This window comes from Pagrus major, chromosome 5 (assembly GCF_040436345.1).
Source record: "Pagrus major chromosome 5, Pma_NU_1.0".
In the NCBI taxonomy this organism is placed as follows: Eukaryota; Metazoa; Chordata; class Actinopteri; order Spariformes; family Sparidae; genus Pagrus; species Pagrus major.
This window is the reverse complement of record NC_133219.1, coordinates 2,806,328-2,826,655: the sequence shown is the minus strand read 5'-3', so window position 1 is coordinate 2,826,655 and position 20,328 is coordinate 2,806,328. Positions and strand designations below refer to the sequence as shown.

Here is a 20,328-nt window from a genome sequence, read left to right as displayed (position 1 = left end):
CTGAGGTCTGTCGCTTTCGTCGACACTCGGCTGGCTAACATCAGGTGCCAATTGCTGCTGGAAAAGGAAAATAAATGTTATTTACTATTTTTATTACATTTGGGGTCATTCCAAACACACACACACGCTACTCATACCTAATTGGGGACATTCATCTATATATAATGTCAAAGCACCAGTATGTAAGTCTGTCAGTACTTTAGGAGACATTTTTAAACACAGATCATTGTCCTTACAGTCCATTACTACTTGGGCTGTCATAAGAGAAACACTGGATAATAATACATACTCTGAAACCCACTGAGTACTACACTGAGAACAAATACCTTACAATCTCTAAGAGATTAAGTAGTATTTTATAAACTGGCCCCTACCTGAGGTCTGTCGCTTTCGTCGACACTCGGCTGGCTAACATCAGGTGCCATGTTCTGCTGGAAAAGGGGAAAAAAATGTTATTTACTATTTTTATTACATTTGGGGTCATTCCAAACACACACACACACTACTCATACCTAATTGGGGACATTCATCTATATATAATGTCAAAGCACCAGTATGTAAGTCTGTCAGTACTTTAGGAGACATTTTTAAACACAGATCATTGTTCTTACAGTCCATTACTACTTGGGCTGTCATAAGAGAAACACTGGATAATAATACATACTCTGAAACCCACTGAGTACTACACTGAGAACAAATACCTTGCAATCTCTAAGAGACTAAGTAGTATTTTATAAACTGGCCCCTACCTGAGGTCTGTCGCTTTCGTCGACACTCGGCTGGCTAACATCAGGTGCCAATTGCTGCTGGAAAAGGGAAAAAAAATGTTATTTACTATTTTTATTACATTTGGGGTCATTCCAAACACACACACACACGCTACTCATGACTAATTGGGGACATTCATCTATATATAATGTCAAAGCACCAGTATGTAAGTCTGTCAGTACTTTAGGAGACATTTTTAAACACAGATCATTGTCCTTACAGTCCATTACTACTTGGGCTGTCATAAGAGAAACACTGGATAATAATACATACTAATATAAAAGAATTCAGCAGTGGTTTAGGTGGCAGGCAGACACACCCAACACTAAGAAATAAGAAAATACAGGCGGAAGGCAGGCTCTCTGTGGACACACACACTGTCACACAGGAATGAATGAGTAGGACCATTTTTGGTGAAATCCTCTGCTATTTCAATAAAGAAATTCTTGCTCAACAGGTCTTTAAGTAGTATTTTATAAACTGGCCCCTACCTGATGTCTGTCGCTTTCGTCGACACTCGGCTGGCTAACATCAGGTGCCAATTGCTGCTGGAAAAGGGAAAAAAAAATGTTATTTACTATTTTTATTACATTTGGGGTCATTCCAAACACACACACACGCTACTCATACCTAATTGGGGACATTCATCTATATATAATGTCAAAGCACCAGTATGTAAGTCTGTCAGTACTTTAGGAGACATTTTTAAACACAGATCATTGTCCTTACAGTCCATTACTACTTGGGCTGTCATAAGAGAAACACTGGATAATGATACATACTCTGAAACCCACTGAGTACTACACTGAGAACAAATACCTTACAATCTCTAAGAGATTAAGTAGTATTTTATAAACTGGCCCCTACCTGAGGTCTGTCGCTTTCGTCGACACTCGGCTGGCTAACATCAGGTGCCATGTTCTGCTGGAAAAGGGGAAAAAAATGTTATTTACTATTTTTATTACATTTGGGGTCATTCCAAACACACACACACACTACTCATACCTAATTGGGGACATTCATCTATATATAATGTCAAAGCACCAGTATGTAAGTCTGTCAGTACTTTAGGAGACATTTTTAAACACAGATCATTGTTCTTACAGTCCATTACTACTTGGGCTGTCATAAGAGAAACACTGGATAATAATACATACTCTGAAACCCACTGAGTACTACACTGAGAACAAATACCTTGCAATCTCTAAGAGACTAAGTAGTATTTTATAAACTGGCCCCTACCTGAGGTCTGTCGCTTTCGTCGACACTCGGCTGGCTAACATCAGGTGCCAATTGCTGCTGGAAAAGGGAAAAAAAATGTTATTTACTATTTTTATTACATTTGGGGTCATTCCAAACACACACACACACGCTACTCATGACTAATTGGGGACATTCATCTATATATAATGTCAAAGCACCAGTATGTAAGTCTGTCAGTACTTTAGGAGACATTTTTAAACACAGATCATTGTCCTTACAGTCCATTACTACTTGGGCTGTCATAAGAGAAACACTGGATAATAATACATACTAATATAAAAGAATTCAGCAGTGGTTTAGGTGGCAGGCAGACACACCCAACACTAAGAAATAAGAAAATACAGGCGGAAGGCAGGCTCTCTGTGGACACACACACTGTCACACAGGAATGAATGAGTAGGACCATTTTTGGTGAAATCCTCTGCTATTTCAATAAAGAAATTCTTGCTCAACAGGTCTTTAAGTAGTATTTTATAAACTGGCCCCTACCTGATGTCTGTCGCTTTCGTCGACACTCGGCTGGCTAACATCAGGTGCCAATTGCTGCTGGAAAAGGGAAAAAAAAATGTTATTTACTATTTTTATTACATTTGGGGTCATTCCAAACACACACACACGCTACTCATACCTAATTGGGGACATTCATCTATATATAATGTCAAAGCACCAGTATGTAAGTCTGTCAGTACTTTAGGAGACATTTTTAAACACAGATCATTGTCCTTACAGTCCATTACTACTTGGGCTGTCATAAGAGAAACACTGGATAATAATACATACTCTGAAACCCACTGAGTACTACACTGAGAACAAATACCTTACAATCTCTAAGAGATTAAGTAGTATTTTATAAACTGGCCCCTACCTGAGGTCTGTCGCTTTCGTCGACACTCGGCTGGCTAACATCAGGTGCCAATTGCGGCTGGAAAAGGGGAAAAAAATGTTATTTACTATTTTTATTACATTTGGGGTCATTCCAAACACACACACACACGCTACTCATGACTAATTGGGGACATTCATCTATATATAATGTCAAAGCACCAGTATGTAAGTCTGTCAGTACTTTAGGAGACATTTTTAAACACAGATCATTGTCCTTACAGTCCATTACTACTTGGGCTGTCATAAGAGAAACACTGGATAATAATACATACTAATATAAAAGAATTCAGCAGTGGTTTAGGTGGCAGGCAGACACACCCAACACTAAGAAATAAGAAAATACAGGTGGAAGGCAGGCTCTCTGTGGACACACACACTGTCACACAGGAATGAATGAGTAGGACCATTTTTGGTGAAATCCTCTGCTATTTCAATAAAGAAATTCTTGCTCAACAGGTAAACTGGCCCCTACCTGATGTCTGTCGCTTTCTTTGACACTCGGCTGGCTAACATCAGGTGCCAATTGCTGCTGGAAAAGGGGAAAAAAATGTTATTTACTATTTTTATTACATTTGGGGTCATTCCAGACACACACACACGCTACTCATACCTAATTGGGGACATTCATCTACATTCTACATTCATCACCCCTTCTGGGGTGGGTGCTGAACTGTAGAGTACAGTGTCATCAGCATAAAAGTGAGATTTCACATTTGACACATTTTGATCAATGTCATTGAAACATATATTTATTAGTTTCCTTTATACCAGGATATAATTTTTATATTGATAGTTAGTCACAAACTAATGCAGGCTTTTTACCCTCATAATCAAATCTCTTAAGTAGCAAATGCAGTGGATTTACCTGGAGGAAACCTGTTGTGATCCTCAGTGTGTAGCTCAAGGTATTTACCCTTCTCTCACACACACTCGTTATTTTATTATGCACACAAGAATATATCTATATATATAATAAATCATATTCCTAACATCAAAATACTGAGTGAAGTTTAGAAAGAATTTAGAATACAGACATCAGTCAGTATTTGTCAAATTTTAAGATACTGGCACAATAAGCTAAACAGTTAAATGACTGGGGACAGAGCAGATTGAAATATCAATACATACATACTACATATTTACATGTTTATGCCTGTGCACCCGTATTGCAGACTTTACAGTAAACACACAGAGAAGACGGCTACAGCGTGTACCGACTTCCTGTTTTCAAAATAAAAATGTGGGATATTTAAAGCAGAGATACTGTGTTTAAAGCTATTGAGAAGCTATTGAGCTAAAATGCTAATATTTAGCCTACATATAGCCTAAAAATTAATAAAAATTATGAACAACAGATGTAAAATGTAAAAACAAGAGGTGTATCTCATGCAGCCAGTGTAGTTACATGATCCCACACTGATTTTGAGTCAATTGATCACATGACCTGGAAGCTATTGACCTAAATTGCTAAGATTTACATATAAAAATGTATAAAAATTATTTAGAGATTCAAAATGTAAAATCAAGAGGTGTATCTCATGCAGCCAGTGTAGTTACATGGTCCCACATTGATTTTAAGTCAATTGATCACATGACCTGGAAGCTAGTTGGCAACCCTGCTAATATTACCTTGAAATGACAGTCTTGATGGTGACTTGCTGCAGTTCAGTTATTCTGATGTTTAATAAGGCTATCCATCACCAGAACAACTTGCTAAAGCTTGATTTCTACCCAGCGTACTTAGCAAGAGTGTAACTAGCTAGCTAACGTTAGCTAGCTAGCCGACGCTAGCTAACGTTAGCTAACGTTAGCTAGCTAGCCGACGCTAACGTTAGCTAACGTTAGCTAGCTAGCTAACGTTAGCTAACGTCAGTTTCATTTTTCACTGTCATAACGTGACTGGATGAACCACATGGCATAAAAACCTGATAAATTCTCAAAAGAAACATCAAGTTTGCTTACCTTAAAGTCCGCTCCTCATGGCATCTCCCTGCTGTCTGCCTGCAGCACGCAGCTCACGCACATCATGCGGAGGGGGCGGGGCTGGTAAACTTCACTTCGTAGGAGATGTTGAATTATCTTTCTATCATGACCACTTTCTTTTAGTTGATTTTGGATTGATCAATTTATTGAATGAGTTTGTAATTTGTGTTTTGTTTACAAATATTCAACAGTGACTATAAGATATAAATAAATAAACAAATAAATAAATAAATAACACAGGCAACAGTTCACCCCTATAGGATTTATCAGTTAGCCTACAGTATATTACATAGGTACACCTGCTTGTGTGTCCATAGTGATGGCAAAAGTGGGTTGGGGACAGCAAGTGTGCCCTTGTAAGTCATATCTCCTCAATGACAGATCTTCCTCTTGCTGACTGATCACTGATGATTCCCCCATTGGAGACCTGGATGCTAATCCCATGTTACTATCATGCACATGTGCATTGATGAAATGGTGATGATGACTTTACCTACACCTGCTTTCACATAGCACATAGCCTACTGTATGTACAGGCTACCTATTCAAATTATACTGTGTACAATTTTGGGAATCAATTCAATTTAAATCAAAGCATTTACTGTCATATGCACAGTTAAAACCAAGTTTCCCTGTACAATAAAATTCTTACTTTGCCTTCCACTCTGAATGCCATTCAAAATACAATAAAATAAATTAAGATATTTGGAGAGATACAGAAAGAAAAGTATCTGAAGAACACAATAGTCTGTGTACAATATTATACAATATCAATATACAATATACAGTAACAGCAACTATTATCTGTGCAAAGTCTGTCCAGGCAAAATCTGTCTGTGATTGTGCAGTACATGTGGAATTGTGTAATGTATGCAAAGTGAAGCTTCCTGTATGGTGAGGTGGGTTAGGGTTGAGGCAGGGGCAGTGGATTAGATCTATTGATCAGTCTGATGGCCTGAGGATAAAAACTGTCCCTCAGCCTAGAGGTCCTGCATCTTTTGTACCTTCTGTCAGAGGGCATACGTGTAAAAAGCCTGTGTTGCGGTTTGGTGGAGTCTTTGATGATGATGTCCTGCAGAGATGGTAGGGGCACCCTGACAATCCTCTCAGCAGCTTTTACCACTCTCTGCAAGCATTTGTGGTCCATGTCGATGCTGTTCCCATACCCAGCTGGTCAAGATGCTCTCTATGATGCAACTGTATAAGCTGCTGTTGTGTCGATCTTCTCTAACTATCAATACACAGTTTATAATACACCTGTTGAATCTCCTTACAGTATATATCTGATAGTGGTAACAGCCAACAGTCTCTGTGTTGTGTTTTGATGTTGGTGGTGGACTAATGGCTGACAGTTGCCCAGTTAACTCTAACAAAGAAGCACAGACAACTCCAATGTCGATGTCCAATTACACAAAGATGCTACTGATACAGATGGATAAGTACACATAGATAATCACTCTGGATGTCAGTACAGCTACTGTCTCGCTCAGATAGGCTATGAATATTTACAGGTTTTCATTTAACATTATAAAGCGGATAGCTCATACCAAGCAATCAAATTGGTTGTTAGCCGTGATATAATACCTGTAAATCATGGCAATGACATCTAATTCCTTTACACAATTCAGTATCACTCCGCGTTGTTTAACCCTGTCTGCAGTGTTGGAGGAGACTCGTGGGCGGCGGGCCAACAGGACTAACAACGGAGCTAGCAAGGTTGAAAACCGGTTTGCAGTCGGGTGGGGTGACTGCTTATGGAGCAACACAACCAGAGCTTGCCCTCGTGAGCCTTCCCACGCTGCCGGACAGGGACAAACTCTGCAGCAGTTGCTGAGACTATGCTAGTCTGCAGCTAAAGTTATCTGGAGTGGCCGTGATATCTAACATAGCTTAGTGGCAACATCTCTCTACACCCTGTCTGCAACAGCAGAACAGTCAACACAAGCCATCATACCTTATATAATTACTAGTGACAAATACACTTGATTGATTGACTGATAACACAGGTTATGAGTTTGGGTTGACTGTAGGGATAAGGCTAAACCGGCAGGCTAGGATAAGCTAACAAGGCAGCAACAGGCTAAGTTAAGTCAAGAAAGTACACTGCATAGCAACTGCCAGCCAGGTGGGCCTATTTCTTTGTAAGAACAATGCTTTTTGGATGTTTTTTGATAATAGAAATAGTTTAAATTGGAATCTGTCCATCATTTTAATATTGCGATACTTGGTAACCATTTGATAAAAGCAACAGCTGTCTTCAGGCCGTGATAAATTGGGATTATATCCCAGCTAAGAGGCGTTGTTCGACCCAACGCAAAGATTTTGCTATAAGGAATAGTAACCATTTAAAAATCAAATTATGTATTTAATGTAACATGCAAGAGGCAAATGTTACACTGAGAATCCTCATGACATGCCAAACCTCCTCAGTCTCCTTAGAAAGTATAACCGCTGTGGTGCTTTCCTGACCAGCTGGGTGATGTTATCTGTCCAGGTTAGGTCATCAGTGATGTGTGAAAGTGACAGTGATCCAGCCAATGACTGTGGTGTTGTTAGCAATTTCAGGATAGTGTTGTCTTTGTGTGAGGCAACGCAGTCGTAGGTTTGAGGTTAGATTTCCTCACTGGCGATCTGTCAGAGAGTGTGGGGTTTATGCCAAAGTTGTACAGTTGGTTTGTGAGTTTGTTGGGGAGGAGGATGCTTAGCTGTAATCGATGAAGAGGATTCTGATGTAAGCCTCTGTTTTCCAGGTGTGCAGAGCTGCAGAGATAGTATCCTCAGTGGATCTGTAGATACTGTAGGGGGTCCAGTGACTCAGGTATATTACTCTGGATGTGGGCAAGAACCACTCTCTCCAAGCACTTCATTATGATTGGAGTGAGTGCAACTGGCCTGTTGTCATTCACACAAGGGACTGGGCTCCTGTTGGGAACTGGGATGATGGTGGTGCTTTTAAAGCAGGTTAGGACTGTGGCGGTGCAAGGGACAGGTTAAAAATGGAGGTGAATACTGATACTCCAAGGCTCATCCACATCCTTATTGCTAAACACATACCCTATAGGCTTGAAAACATATTTCAAGCTTGAGAACTGCATCTGCCATATAAAGAAACATATACCATTTGAATCTATTCATGTACATCTAGTGTAGTTATTATGACAGTGATCAAAGCAATTGGCTTAATTTTAAACACAGAGGTCAATTGAATTAGTCTCTTTTGCTTCACATACATTTTTTGTTAAATCTATAACAAACCATTCTATAAAATACTATTTGTCCTAGAGCATCTGGGTCCATGTGAGCACCTTTAAAAACACAACTAACTAGCTGCGATTTATGAATGATTTACTGTCAATGCCATTTATGCATACCAGCTGCAATGCTTAGTAGGGTTTGGAGATGTAGGCTGACCATGGTAATGGTAGCCACATGCTACCAATACCTTGCAATGCTTAGGAATGTACATTTACTTAGCTAATTATGCTAACATTGGCTACACAGAAGTGTGTGAAAAGGATTAGGAATTTCCTAATTTACAGTGTAAAAAGTAGCTCCACAATTACACTGAACATGAGCAAAGGTTACATACATGCTATTGTAGTGCTAGTTATATTGCTTTTTTCTTGTTTTTCACTGTGAGGAAGTGGTACCAGGATGCCATGTTAAATGTGAGAACTGTTTTGATAAGTGACTGTTGTCAAAATGTCCTTTCTGACATGAAAACCTTTTATGTATGTGGATATTATACAGCCAACACAAGGAGGGGTTTTCCCTATATCCCTATTATATACATACAAATTGTGATTTTTAAAATATGTGATGCAAGAATATGATATCAGGAGATAGAAAAATGTAAACTTTTGTTGTGTACAAACTATGACACAAAGGGCCTGAAATGGCCATATTAATTTATATAATTATTTGGAAATGCAGGCATGGTAATACAACTCAAAATAAAACAAATATATTATATAATATCCTTTATAATTATACTATAACTATATATTATATGATATATATATATATAACTGTATATATCTTTATTATGAGGCAAAATACAGGCTACCCATAGCTATTGACTTGCTTCTATCTATCTATCTATCTATCTATCTATCTATCTATCTATCTATCTATCTATTGTCTTTATTATCAGGCAAAATACAGGCTACCTATAGCTCTTGACTTGCTTCTATCTACCTATCTATCTATCTATCTATCTATCTATCTTATGTCTTTATTATGAGGCAAAATACAGGCTACCCATAGCTATTGACTTGCTTCTATCTATCTATCTATCTATCTATCTATCTATCTATCTATCTATCTTATGTCTTTATTAGCAGGCAAAATACAGGCTACCTATTAGCTCTCTATATGCTAATTCACATAATCAAAGTAGTTAGCATGTAGCGTTAGCATATAGCGCTAGCATGCTAATGCTAGCTAACTAATTTTAACACATTGCTAATGCTCTGCTATGGAAATGTTAATTTTAGAGCCAAACTATATTTTGCTAGGCTATCATGATCTGTTTAGGCTGTTCAGAGAGTTCTTGACTTTATTCTATCTATCTATCTGTCTATCTTTATGATCAGGCAGAATGCGGACCACCTATGGGGTCCTAGACAATTCCACACACTTCCACTAGGGGCAATGTAGAGGGATACACAGATTCGGCTGGGGGGTGGAGTGGGGGGCACACACACACACAAAAAGTCTGAAATAAGTCACTTTTAGGGACAATTGAGATTTTAAGAAAAAAACACATTCTGGAGCTTGCTGAATACAATTAAATTGAAATCTAATTGGGGACGGTGGTTTTGGTCCCCAAAGGCAAAGGCGTCCCCAAACAACTGGTGTGTGTGCTGGTCAAAGTCCCCAATCTAGACTTAAGTAAGAGCACACACACACACACACACACACACACACACACACACACACACTATTCTCTAGCCATCCCCTCAACGTGCTTCCCTGCAATAAAACTAACTGAATTTTACTCTGTTTCACACACACGTATTACTTTTATCACTGACTATTTCCCTATCAATATTATCAGCAACCTTGTTTCAAGTGATTAAACCGTTAAAAACACTAAATAGCCTGCAGCATCTTCACTTTAATAATCAGTGTTTATCATAGGAACAGACAGCTGCCGTTAACGTATTGGGCCTCACAGTAACGTCAGTAGTCGTGAGTTGTAGAGTTTCGCTACAGTCTGCTGAGCGTCTAGAGCCAGAAGGAGAAAGCGAACCGGTGGGCTAACGTTACGCTAAAAGCTAATCAGCCTTCACCTCAACGTGCTTCCCTGCAATAAAACCGGACTGAATTGAGTTCATTAGGTTTTTACTTTCTCTCTCTCACACACAGACTTCTACTATCACGGACTATTTCCATATCGATATTATCAGCAACCTTGTTTCGAGTGATTAACAAGCACGTCTGGAGGGACTGCGAGCGAGCAGAGCTGCCGCTTATGTTTATATAATGTTAATGAAATGAAAACAAACTTTTTTGGCATCGTGCGCCACTGAGCAACGTCCGTAGGAATGAACGGGGCCCCGCCTCTGACGCTGTATCCAGTTCTCTTTATACATCCATGTTGGAAACATGCATCTGCTCTCCGGACCTTCTCCACTCGGCAAAACTTTTTCTCCTCTCCGCCGTGTGTGTGAGCACTGTGCATGCACAGCTTTCACTGCTGATTGGCTGTTACCCGTGCGTGTAACCAGAGCATGTAACCAATCAGATGATGCTCTGGGTGGGACAATGCTGGAGACAGAGTACTAGTGATGGTATACTCGATTCCTTTTACTGACTCGAGTTTGTATGAGTCACTCACTAAAGTGAATCGGGTTTTCGAGTCACTTGAGTCACTTGAGTCACTTGAGTCAGTCACCCAGAGTGTGCACCATGGAATGCGAGTTTCTCAGGTAAGGGAGGGGCTCTACGAGCTGGGAGGGAGAGCGAGTGAGCTGTGAGAGTTTGATCGTGGGGTCGGTCATACATTTTAAATTGTGTCTGCTCGCGCGAGTAACACAAATAAAAATAACCACATCAGTATGAGCCCAAAACGCAGAGATTTCTCTGTGATCTGACTGCAATAAACGATAAATATCGTATCGTGGACTATTTATCGCGATGAAATCATACTGTGAGTCTTTGGTATTGTTACATCCCTATTTATAACACACCTACTGTTTGGTTGTGAATACAGACATTCACAACCAAACAGGCGGCAACATCAAAGCTAAAGCAGTGCATTTAAATAATATATTTAACTCTTAACAGTTTTTTCCTTCTGCTGATCCATAAAATCCTCCAATCCATGACTCCAAACCGTGATACGATCTGAACTGTGACTTTTGTGATTTTTGTGACTTTTGTAACCAATCAGATGGTGCTGTGGGTGGGACAATGCTGGAGACAAAGTAGTGACAGCAGACAGAGGCGCGGCTGCATCAGAGCCAAAATAACCCAGTTTTAAATTGATCTCTTATCGGCCGTTGGATTTTAAAAAAAGGCCGATGCCGATATGTGTCAAAATGCCGAATATCGGCACCGATAATCGGCCCGGCCGATAATCGGTCTATCCCTACCAAAAACACACAAGTCCACCACAGAACTTGACAGGTCATAGCACTTCACCCAGCATGAGGGTGTGAAGGTACTCATATACTCCTTTAAGATCCTGATTTTACAGTTTCATCATCTCTTAATACAGTATGTGCAGAGCCCAGTTTTAATTAGCAGGGTATGCTCTTGTTGGCCCCTCTCCGGATAACAAGCCTGGCAGGCAAGAATCAGAGGGAATGGAGGCTTATATGTTCTTAGAGACACCTCTGAGAGTCATAGTCACACCCCAGGATGTGTTGAAAGAAGCACAGGGAGTGAGTGCTGGGAAGACACACATCACCCCCCTTGGACTACTCCATCATTGCCTACATGAGTGTGGACGTGCCTCAGCAGAGATATAGAGTCCCTGGGCAGTATATTTCCCTGGAAACCACCATGCAACTCTAAGAGGGCATTATTTTCAGTACATATGCACAAACAACAGTCAGCCCCTCCCTAGGAGTTTGGCTCCAGACTCAGTGCTGTGCACAGAGGTGAGCCCACCTATTTCTAGTTGGTGCTGCTCCACCTTACACTCTAGTTCCGGCTCCTTCCCTGACAGAGAGCTGACATCCAACATCCCCAGAAGCAGTCTATAAATCTAGGGGTCAGCACACCTAGGTCCCTGTCTTTACCTGCCGCCCATCTCACGATGACCAGTATCTATCCCTACAGATGGTCAGCAGCGTCATGTAGTCTTTTCTAGCTGTGCTTGACTCCCCATGGGCCAAGGCCTTCTCATCAGATGCTTGCTGGCAAGCCTCCTCCAGGTGGAGTCCCTTGTTTCCCTGTTCCAGACGAGGTCCTGCAGGTCCTATTTGGCCCATTCATGTGTCATCTGTGAAATGCTCTTAGTCTGGCCTTCTCCCCTGGGAGCAGTATGTATTGGGAGACCCTACCAGATGCTACAACACAGCTCCCAGAGTCACAGGAATGCATAAACCGTTACATGTATATGTGATAAAGTCGTTACATTTAGAAGATCCTGCAACTTCAACATGAATATTCTGCTTACTTTCTTATTATCGATAATGTACTGTGATTGAGTATTCACAGTACATTCACTTCCGATGCTGATGAAGTACATTTTGCTGCTAATACATGTATACTACTTTTAGTAGTCTAAATTCAGGATATTCATTAAAATTAATAAAAAATACTGATTGTATGAAATAATTATTATTTTCTTTTTAAAATGTTTTTAAAAATAATTAACTTATAATACCTGAAGCCACTATGTGTTGCATATGACAATTTCTGACTTTGGTGCTCACCAGTAGTTGTATCAAAGAAGACATCATGGAAGACAGCAATACATGCGACTGCAACCGCCTTACTAAATATCTATAGAGCATCAATTTCCAACAGGAATGTATCATTTTTATATAATAAAAAGGCTAACATTGTCTATAAATGATGTACAAAGTGCATTTAAGTACAATATTTGAACACTATAACCACAAACAGTAACTATTTCTGATCTTACTCTCTCTCTCTCTGCTCCTTTCCTGGTCATCTCCCTCTCTTGGTAACAGCGGAGCAACTCACGCCACTCTCCAGGGATCCATCTAGCTGTATGTACAAGCTATCACACAACATGTGTATGTGCTCGATTGTGGTGTGACATTATGCAGATGTATCTGGTCCAGCTGGGTGTCCAATCAAATCCAGATATATTGGCATTGTCACATGGTTAATATCACCATACAACTAGTGTCATTTTGGATCGTGAGCATGACTTTTGTATTGCACCGCCCCTGTGTAGGTTTTGAAAACTTCCAACTTTCCAACTGATCCAGGTAAAACATGAGCAGAGTTTTTATGGTTAAAATTGAGATATAATAATAGAAAAACTGCATGCAGACCCTCAATGAAGGATTCTGTTATCATTATTCTCAGAGTTTGTTCATTTGTAGTCCACTATCCAGTTAGAGACTGGATAGAGGACTTTTTTTTTCTTCTTTAGCCAATCCTTCATCTAGCCTCTAACCCATGTCTTTAAAGGTATGTCATTTCTTCACTTTGTGTCCAGAAGTCTCACAGACACCTGTGAGTTAAGACATTTTTAACAAATGATTATGAATAAAGGGAGTCTGTCTTAGCTCACCTTTAAATGAATTACCTCCCACTGATTTGAATGGAAGACCTGCTCCATCATCCTTCAGTAGACAATAACAATGCAGTGAAGTCAGAGCTGTAGGTGAAGTCTGGTGTTATATCAAAATTACAGGTACTGAAACCTTGTGTCAGGCATGATTCTCAGTGAGCCTCTCTGTTCCTCTCCATCCTCCCTCAGTGTGTTCCTGACACCAGTCCAATGAAGCGCTCAGCTTCCACTGTGGCCCCACAGCGGCCCCAAGAGGTCAACCTGAAGGACTACACCCTGGAGAAACCCAGCCAGGATCGACCACACCACCATCACCATCACCACCGCTGCCACCACCGTAGAGACAAAGACAGAGACCGAGACAGAGAGAAGAGGCAGAGGTCTTTGGATACACCTCTGAGTGGACAACCAGCCAGCTCTGCTGGTTAGTCAGCACACACCCACTCATACACACACACACACACACACACACACACACAGACACTGACACACCCAGACACACACAGACAGAGTGTGTGACAGACAGTATTCTAAAGTGCCATCTGTTGGATATTTCATTCAAAAAAGGAAAGGACTTTTTTCATGTCCATTGCTTTCCTTAAGTCCTTAAAAAAGGTGGCTTCCTCATAAATTCCTCAAGTACCCCTCCAGAGGGCATTTTTTTTGAAAGGTACACATAGAAGACGACAAAATAAACAAAAATAAAGCCCTGTAACTTCAGTAAAAATAATATGGAAAATAAAAACAGGCAAATAAATACACAAGTGTTTAAATGCAACCATCACTTTTTTAATATTGATTTAATAAATACTATGCTCAGACCAAATCTGGTGTTGTTCAATTAATCTGTTTCTGTCACTACCAAAATTAGGATATGGAATAGACACTTGTCATCCTAGATCTCCTGTCAAACATAAGGTTGATAGGCAGGTACTGTGAGGTAGATAGCCACATCAATATCTCTTCTTGGCAAGTTAGAGCTGTTTAAATGTAGACAGATTAGTTATGTACACAGGGCTGCGAAAAATACATATTTTTCACAAGCAAAATCCGCCATAAATGGCTTGTAGTTATTACACTGAGTGTAGGTAAAGTCCTCATCATGTAAGGTCCTAAAGATCCATATCCTTGAGCCTGAGGTTAATGTATTCTGGACTGATATCCTCACGAGCATACCATAAGTATGTTAACCCACGTTTATCAAAAATGGTTATTAAAGAATATTTAGATTCCCATCGCAATGTTTGTTTACAATAACTTCTGGATTGAATGCCCCTGCATTACGCACTGGCTTACATACAATTCTATTTTTCATGATCTTATCTCAAAGTGTATACATTTAAAACACACATCTGACGCTTTCATATGTCATTAATGACAAAACTTTCACTAAGGATAGGTTGGACATCTCATTTCAAGAAATGATGAGTTTAAATTCAGGGGCAGTTCCTCTTATGGGCGATATGGCAGCCGCCCAGGGCGGCATGAGCGCCCGCAAAAAAAAAGCGAGCGGACAGTCGCCTACAGTAACCAGCTCAGTAGCAGCCACCTCTGGGCTCATCTCGGTGGATCGACCCCGGTGCCGACCCGTACCGGCTGCCTTAAATTTGTTTGCATTCATTTTATCCGGTTCTCGTATTGCTCATTTACACGTCAAGCCAATGATGTCATGTTGTCGTGTGGGCAGTGGGCAGCTGGGCGCCCTCTGTTTTGTAAAGAGGTGTCTGCTGCTGCTGAGAAAGTCTCACATACAGAGGCTGTGGAAGAAGGGGGAGGGGGAGGGGGAGAGGCTCACCTCTGGACCTCAGCTCTCTCTACTGGTGCGGGGGAGCGGTGAAGCAGGGGTTTCAGAATCAGAATCAGAATTCCTTTTTTAGTCCCACAAACGGAGAAATTTGTTCGTCACAGCAGCCAAAGGACAGTTCAATATAATAATAAGCAATAATTATAGTAAAAAATAAACAATATAATAAAAAGGTAAGAAATAGAATTAGAATCGTATATACATAATATGTACAAATATAAACAGTGTAATTATAGACAGTGTGGCAGTGTATTGTTATTAATAAATAATAAATATGAGTATGAAAATTGCCCAGTGAGTGCAAACCAAAATGACAAATGAGTTATGTATACATTCATATTAGATTCATCTAATAGTGCACAACTGAGGCAATCAATATGCTAAAGTCAATCACCACCACTGTTTATATTAGTCAAAATTAGCAGTTAGTCCAAAACTGTGCTGTTAGGTAGATATCAAAGATGCTAGTAAAGCAACACATAAATAAAATAAGCACAGCAGAATGTCAGATAGGTTAGACCACTGTGTTTAACTTTAAATCTTTAAACATTATAGTTACAGCTGAAAATGACAACAGAAATAAACAAGATTGTTGATTTCACATATCTCTACAATGCAAATCAACTGCCAGTTGTCTACCAGGAAGTGACTGTTGTTGTTAGCTCGACATCACGGTGACTCAATCTGTAGTTCACCAGATAACTACAACAACTAAGTAGATGGGGCCCTGCAGGCTCTCAGCTGTGATAATGATCAGCAATGCTCTCTGGGTCTGACGCTGCAGCTCCATACACATGCTCTTTATTACTCAGATAAAAGAGACTGACAGACATGAACAGCCAACAACCTGGAAATTTATAGGCGGTCTCAGTCTGCAGGGTGAGGCTGTGGAGAAAGAAAAATGTCAGTAGAGAGGAGAAAAGCCCTTTGGTGTCTGAGTTCTCTTTTTAACTGGGCGCTGGTCCAAGAAGCAGCTGTTCATGGAGCTGTCACCATGTAGATAGTATGGATCAACAGGGTGATTTTTACAGGCTACATGTAACTAGTAAGTAGAATTTTTGAACTGAATACCCTGGTCGCTGGTATTCAATTGTTTTGTTTTTTTTTTACCATTTTTTATTAAAAGCAACATAATGTAACTTTTTGACCTTAAACTATCAGCGTCAGAATCATGTTGATGGTACAGTGTCTTGTAACAGGGTGAATGGTGTCTCTGTCTCTTGTTCCTGCTCTATGTAACTTCAGTGAGAGGGTAGGATCACAGCGTTACATACATGTTCACTGAAACATACAAGTTTTCACCACATCACATTGTTCTGATGTCATGAGTTTTGTTTGTAGTTAGCACCTACATTACATCTGACAAACTGTTACACACCTGGGATTTGTATTTACCACAGTGGTGTCGCACTCAGACACTGGGGGGCGTCAAATTGCACAAAATGCCAAATTCTACATAATGTTGCTTTAATGTATTGTGTATTCACACAGAATTTTGCACAAGTTCCGAAGAACGTCTGAAAGAGATTGTTAACAAATATGAGATGCTAAAACTCTACACTGAAACCAGTGAGTGGAATCCCACACTGTCCAGAAGAAACTTTCACTTTGTCCAATATGACCAAATACCTGCGAAGCATTAGATGTTATGCTGTGTGTAGTAGTGCTGATTAGCAACTGTTAACATATTTTTTTTACCTTATTTATTCAGGGAGGGTTCACTGAAAGCAATGCTCTTTTTTCCAGGAACCCCCTGATCAATTCACACAGTTACACATTCACACCTGGAAGTTGCTTAGTACAACCGCAGTCTTGCTCAAAGGCACCCCAGTGGTGGTTATGAGGTAGGGGCAGGGTCTGTCTTTCACCCAGATTTATTTTGCCAATCTGGGGCAGACACATGCTTGCTTCTCTAACCTTTACGCCACCACTGTCCCATGCTTAACTAAGATGGTGAACATGGTAAGCACTGTACCTGCTGAATATCAGTATCAGTATATTAACGCTATTATTGTGAGCATGTTAGCATGCTGACGTTACTAGCTGTGCCAAAGTACAGCTCCACAAAGCCACTAGCCACAGTTAAATTCCACATTTTGGTTACAGTTCACCTATTTAAAGCATTTATCAGAACTAATGTCATTACAAATGCTTTATGGATCAGTTATAAGTAGGGCTGCACAATTCCAGCCAGCCAATTCCTGCTGCGTCTCTCTCCCCTCATTACTGACACGACTGACATGCCCCTGTACAAAGAAGACAGGTTTGAATAATGAACTGAAATGATGGCTGAGTTCCATTTAGCTCATTCTTATTAAGACAAATCAATGCCTTGACAAGAAGACTGGCACTTAAAGCCTTCACGAGCCAAAGTCTTGACACCAAAAGACACAAATGTTAGGACCCTTATATTATCTTGAATACAGAAAAATCACCTTTCATGCTGCTGTACTGTCCTCCACCGGTTCCCCAGGAGAACCAGCATCTGACCCAGCTGCATCCAGAGAGCGAGCCCATGACCGTGGACGCTCCCATGAGAGGAAACACCACCACTCCTCGGCCGACAAGCAGCGCTACTACTCTTGTGACCGCTACTGCAGCCGGGAACACTGCCACACCAAATCTGCCACCGCTAGCTGTGCTGCCTCACCCATCGAGGGGCAGGAAACCAGCAACAAGCAGGTGGGAGGGCACAGGCCTATAGAACAGGACTAGACAGGGCTTTAGACCAGGTGAAGGGGATTCTGAAAGGTTTTGAGTTCACATGACAGCATTGACTATCTTTGAATTCTGATATCATTCTAAACAGGATTAAAAAAAAACTTAGACCATAGGGCACTAAAACTCCAAAAGCCACTGCTGCTGCTCATAACAGTAATGAGAAAAGTATTCTTTTAGACATGTGTGGAACTTAATATGATAATCAGGCCTCTAGTTTCATTCCTTCGACCTTGAGACTACAAGGACAAAAACTGTTTGAATAAAAATAACATAACAACCATATGTGTTATTGCTTGTTTGGTTCATTTTAAAATAATTTACTTCCTATTGAACTGAATGGAATTGAACTTATGAGTGAACTGAACAATAAAGATAGTAAACAATTTGAATGTATTACTGTATATGTATTATAGTATTCAGTTAGACTGAAAGAAAAATGTAATCATTATCCCTACGTGCCATAGAGCTCCATTGTTGTCCAAAAACTATGAAAAGTCGATCATGTTCCTTTATTACCATGAACACACACCATATATACATACACCATCCTGCTGCCACAAATACTCACTAGACCACCAAATGGTGATTAATCTGCAGCTGAAAATAGTCCCCAACATGTCCACCATGTCCTCCTTTTGGTTGATCAGATGTAGGAAATTAAACTTAAATAATGAGAAATGTGCTTGGTATTCTTAAATATCCAACAGCAACTTAGAAAACATATTTGGTTGATTTAGTACCTTTACAGTTAATTTAGCATACTGTTGTATATATTTTGTAATGTCAGTGAAATATATATTAATCTGCTAATTAAACATTAAGATGACTAATACAGCAGGTCAACATCATGGCACAGATAGTGTGTTGATTGTTAGAGTGTTTGTGTTTTACTGTGATCTCTCTGCATGCTCTTACAACTACCGCTCCTCTGTCTGCCTGTAGTGCAGCCTCTCATGGCCTTTCACTTCTTTTCCCACTTTCTCTTTTCATCATTTTCCATTCATTTTGTCTCTCTGTCGCTGCCTTTCCATCAGCCCTTGTTCTTCCTTTCTGTCTTCTCTGTCTGTGCTCTCTCTATCTCATCTGTCCTCTGTCACCTTTTTGTGTCATCACATGTCACATTTTGGTGTCTTTCCTTTCCTTTCCTCCCTCCTGCGGCCCTGTCCCTGTTTCCTTCCCTTTTTCTTTTCTCTCTTACATATTTTCCTCATCGTTCTATCGTTTCAAATTGCTTGTCCAATTTTCATCTAGGGCAGTGGTTGGGTTAAAGGCAGCCCAGTGGCTCTAAGCTCCAGTTCTAGCACGCCAAGCCGCGGACGTCGGCAGCTCCCCCAGACCCCCCTCACCCCGCGGCCTGGGGTGGCCTACAAGACTGCCAATTCCTCCCCCGTGCACTTTGTGCTGAGCCGCGGCCTTTCGGAGCACAATGCCCTCCGGCACAGCGGCTCCCGTCACTTCCCCTGCCCCGTCACTCGTATCAGCTCTGAGCCCTTCCTGGGCCAGGGCCATGACGAGGCCCTGGGCAGCCTGTACGGCAGCCTCCGGGACCAGCTGGACGTCTTCCAGGATGCGGCGTCACTGACGCTCAGCCCTCGTATCGGTCGTTCATCTCGGACCACACTGCCTCGCATGATGGGGGCCCTGCTTCCCGCTCCGCAGCAGAACCTTGGGGTGCCCAACGGGTACCACTTCAGCTTTGGGGGCAGCACCAGCCCAGGCTCTGGCGTCAGGGCACCCAGGTATTACCAGGAGGCAGAGGAGGACGAATGGTGCTAGCATGGCTTTAAACCAACCTTTTTAATGCATTTTTGAGGAATTGTGATGAGTTTTATCATCTTCTTTGAAGGCTTTAGTTTACATTGTCACTGTGTGTGTTTTATGCTGTATTTGAATCCTGACTTGGAGAGCAAAGGTTTGGGAGAGCATCTCAACAGGGAGGAAGCTGGAAGTGGGTTACATTTGAATGTGAACAAAAAAGCATCATCATTATCAAAGGGCAAGTAGCATCCTGAAACAGGAGAGAAGGCCTTCTGCCAACATCAGATGTCTTAATGTAGCTTGGTTTGCTTTGACTTCAGCATTGTGTTGACACCACCATACTGATCCTCAAACAGTAGTAATAAACAAAAAATATATATATAAGGATAATAATATCTCCACACTTTGGAAGAAAGGGGAGGAT

General features: G+C 40.8%; 1 protein-coding gene across 1 annotated transcript in view; it reads left to right on the top strand.

Annotated features, from left to right (window-relative positions):
- cacna1ba (calcium channel, voltage-dependent, N type, alpha 1B subunit, a) overlaps positions 1-19,922 on the top strand; it is a 176,138-nt gene extending 156,216 nt beyond the window's left edge. Inside the window, 4 exon segments of the mRNA XM_073465321.1 lie at positions 13,050-13,088; positions 13,811-14,045; positions 17,899-18,107; positions 19,398-19,922. Of these exon segments, the coding sequence (XP_073321422.1) occupies positions 13,050-13,088; positions 13,811-14,045; positions 17,899-18,107; positions 19,398-19,922 (1,008 nt within the window).
- Positions 19,923-20,328: the final 406 nt, after the last annotated feature.